Raw genomic sequence first — 4,145 nt, 5'->3', positions numbered from 1 at the left:
ATATCTTTCTAGTTGAATTGCTGAGTAAAAATAAAATTATATATTTAGCACTTAAAAAAATTCTGTCCTGTTATTTACAAATGTGGTGATATGATAGCTTTAGGTTACACAGATAAGGCCAAGAATGAGTTTTGAGTTCACTTGGAGTTTTCACTGGTACCTTTTACGGTTGTTGGGACCTGAACTCAAGAGCTTTGTTATAGTCTCCTCTTGCTTGGGTCTGAATGAACAGTTCCAGAAAAATACTTTCCCATGCAGAGACTGTGACATGTTTAAGGATTTGATGGAATATTTTTTCCATAAAATGCTCTTATGTTTCCTGGTTGATAAGTTTATCTTGCCATTTTTAATGAAATTTTCACTATCTGGAACCTGAACTCTTACTGTTGAGAAGTTTGCTGGATTGTGACCTTCTTTCCTTGACCTTTAAACCAGCACTTTGTAATTCTAAGGCTCCAGTTTTGTAAGTAAGACTGTTCCACTTTTCACTTTTAATACGATGCATATTACTGCTGACATTGTATATTGTTTGCTTTCTAAGGTCAATTCTAGATCTCTTACTGTCTTAAAATACTTTAAAGTGATAATAAGTCAAGGCTAGGTGTAGGAAATACAGTAAGTCGAAAGTTTTGTGACTTTTAAGTGAAATGATGTATAATGACCAATTTTACTGGGCTAATTGATATAAACAAGAGCTAAGTTCTTAAGGTGTTATAATGAAACAGTGTTGAGGACCTGTGTTTAGCTTTATCTAAATAACCTTTCAGATCATGTCCAGGAATTCAAATTCAAGTTAGTTAATGCTATTCATGAGCATCTATCAAACTCAAGAATTTTGACAGGTGAACATGCCTAATAAAAAGCATAAAGAACATTAGTCCAGTTGTTAAAAAGAAAAAAAATTAGCCCTAACTGGTTTGGCTCAGTGGATAGAGCGTCGGCCTGCGGACTCAAGGGTCCCAGGGTCGATTCCGGTCAAGGGCATGTACCTTGGTTGGGGGCACATCCCCAGTGGGGAGTGTGCAGAGGCAGCTGATCGATGTTTCTAACTCTCTATCCCTCTCCCTTCCTCTCTGTAAAAATATCAATAAAATATATTTTTAAAAAAAGAAAAAAAATTAAAATTTAAGCAATAGTCCTAATTTCTTCCAAAATCATGTTGCTTCATTTTTTGACCTCCCATTTCACATTTTAGGTGCTTAGTTCCTAGTTTTGTATAAACATCATCTGAAATAAGGAATAGAAGATTAGAAAGAAAAATGATTAAAAGTATGTGCTGCAGTTCTAGAGATACCTAATCATCTTTTTCATCTTTTAAAAGAAAAAAGCCTAATTTTGAAAGGAGATGTCATTTGTAAAATTGACTCTGTACTTTACAAGCAATGTTTAAATTCATTGGTGATAAATATTTATGTTGGTATAGTAAAGTCCCATTTTTTACATAATGCTTTAATGGAAATGGCAGTTTTATGAAATGAAAGTGACTAGTAAAAATCTGAGTGATGTTCATAAGCCTTTACATCATTTTTATTGAGGTTTTTGTGTATTCTAATTCATTAATACAGGGGAAAAGGAGAACACTAACATGGTTTATTTCCTATAATTACTCAAATTGAATAGAATTTATTTTCAATAAAATTCTTAAGAGTAAATTGCCAGGGGTGGAGTGAGAAGGGTTGACCTGTTTTTTGTAAAATGTCTTGAGTTTTACTCATGAGACTTTGCTATTTTACCAGTGATGTTGTTCACTTGCATATATTTTCAGTATATTTCCCTCCAGATTTTTACAAATTATTACCTATGTAAACCCAAGAAATCCCTAATAGGATTGAGTGTTGAAGAGAAATCTGGGATATTTATTTTATCCTGTTTATTACTATAAATATTGTCTTTTAATAATTTAGACTACTTATGTGATGCATATAGGTTGAAACACTATTGAGATTGCTGTGTAATAGATTAACTGAGGGGATTTCCAAAGCAGTTTAGTGTTTACAATTACAATTGGTTTATTTTTTTTGTGGAGTACCTTGGAAGAAAAGGTCAATGTAAGGGATAAACAAATACAGCAGGCCCTCAGTTAACATTGTTTTGTTCAAGGTAGTTTCGATATAATGTTTATGAGATGCCTCAGGAACTGAGCTCTTGTTTATATCAATTAGCCCATGACAAAATTGGTTTCATTATGTGTCATCTTGCTCAAAGTGGTAGGACCTATCTCTAATGTAAAGTAAGGACTTAACTGTATTTTAAAAATTTAGGCTCCCCAACTTCATGAAGTAAGGTGGGGAGGAGACAATAGAAGTTGAGTTGAAAACAAGTAAGTGTTCTTAATTTATTTCATCACAGTGTAATCTTGCTAGCATCCCTTTCTTTTGCTCTCAGTATACTTTAAGCCACCTTAGGAAAATCTGTTTCTTTTGTTCTATATTTGTAGGCAATTATGAATTCTTGGCATTTTATCTGAAGAGTCTTCCATGTTCTTGAGGCAGAATTTTGTTGAAACTCGTAACTTTAAGCTTATGTCTGGAGAGCTTTAAGACATGGTAGTTTATAACTCACCTTCAAATGGTCAGTAAATATTTTTTTTATCCCCAGGCTTTACATTTGCAAGCATATCCCTTTTTAGGTGAGTCTTTGTGTAGACATACATTTTTGCCTGTTTTCCTCTCCTTTCCCCCAGCATTGTGGGGCTACTTGAGCTGGAGCTATGCCCATGGAGTTCTTGTGATTGGTGATTCTTAAGTGAGGGCGAGGGAATGTAAGTAGGTGGTGATAGTGCCTACATAGGTTTGTGTGTCAGTTGGGCATGATTGCATGTATGTGTTTGCTTTCATTGATCCCAGAAAACTAGAGTTGTGTTCAGCTATTCTTTTTTTCTTTCACCATTGCTGAAGCGATCTCCACCCGAAGCAAGTAGAGAGACCTTCACGGGAGCTCAGACTCTCTCCATCTTCATTATGAGTCAGACTTCAGGCTTTAGAGAATGGTGAAGGGTAGAGTCACAGAGAGCTGCTGCCTCTATAATCCCCAAACACTGCCACAGCACCATAAGTCCTGTTTCTACCTTAATGTCAAGAACTTAATACAAGGATGGAATGCTATCTGCATCTGGCTTTTCTCATGGTAGTTGAGAATCCTCTTGGGCCACAGGGTACCTGCCCTCTTGTGTAAGCTTTTATTTTGCAATAAGGAGATGACTTAGAACATAGAGAGAGGGTTGTTTGTGCTGGAGTAAGCAGGTCAGATGCACTATCAAGGACTCTGCCTTTCTGCATATCTGGCCACGGCTGCTTTTACCCAATGCCTCACTCTCACGGCTTTCAGCCTGACTCCCAAAGGGAGGCTGAAGGCAGCACCTATTATAGAAAGGTAAACAAATGGACAACTTCTCTTTAGGCATTTCATTCTTGGAGGTGTCATTGCACATGAAATGAGAATAGCGTTTAGCACAAGTAACCCCAAAACAACAGATCCAGTAATAGAGTTGGTTCTTCTTCTTTTTTTTTAATCCTCACCAAAGGACATTTTCTCTGTTTTTAGAGAGAGGGGGAAGGAGGGAGAGAGAGTGAGAGAGATTGTTTGCCCCACACGCGCACCCCAACCCCAATGGGGGCTGGGGATAGAACCTGCAACCCAGGTACTTGCCCTTGACGGGAATGGAACCCAAAACCCTCTGGTGTGCAAGCTGACGCTCTAACCACTGACCCACGCTAGCCAGGACAAGCTGGTTCTATTTTAATGACACTTGCATCCCTAAAAATCACCATACTCTGCAAATAGCACAGTAAAAAACCACAGGACTTGCAAGGGGGAAATGAAGTTAGGAGCGTAATATTCAGGAACTTTGTTGTGTACACACACACACACACACACACGAAACTAATAAAAGCAGTAGCACAGTTTTGCACACATTAAATGGGTAGGAAATACAGAAATATTACAGTTAAGTATGGCACTTTACCTCAAAAGACCTGATGTTTACCCATGGAAGTGGGCATCTGAGGAAGGAGGGTCATCTGCTACCGAGGGGACTATGGGAACACCAGGTGTGATGGGCATGGTTCCTAACCAAGGTGGACTGAGGCATTGGTAGATGGTTAAGGTGTGTCGAAGGTGTGTATTTCTGTGCGACATGGTTCAGC

The 4,145-nt window shown here is 37.8% G+C and overlaps 1 protein-coding gene across 2 annotated transcripts in view; it reads left to right on the top strand.

The window, feature by feature from the left end:
* VAPB (VAMP (vesicle-associated membrane protein)-associated protein B and C) overlaps positions 1–4,145 on the top strand; it is a 44,357-nt gene that overhangs the window by 13,526 nt on the left and 26,686 nt on the right. Inside the window, exon 1 of one of the 2 annotated variants that reach the window (XM_015560733.1) lies at positions 2,529–2,571. The exons of the other annotated variant lie outside the window; for it this stretch is intronic. Coding sequence (XP_015416219.1) covers positions 2,544–2,571 — 28 coding nt within the window. The 5' untranslated portion in view covers positions 2,529–2,543. Of the gene's footprint in view, positions 1–2,528; positions 2,572–4,145 lie in introns of those variants that run through there. 2 annotated transcript variants of the gene reach the window in all.

Source organism: Myotis davidii, unplaced genomic scaffold (genome assembly GCF_000327345.1).
Source record: "Myotis davidii unplaced genomic scaffold, ASM32734v1 scaffold75, whole genome shotgun sequence".
Taxonomy (NCBI): Eukaryota; Metazoa; Chordata; class Mammalia; order Chiroptera; family Vespertilionidae; genus Myotis; species Myotis davidii.
This window is presented reverse-complemented; position numbering and strand designations above follow the sequence as displayed.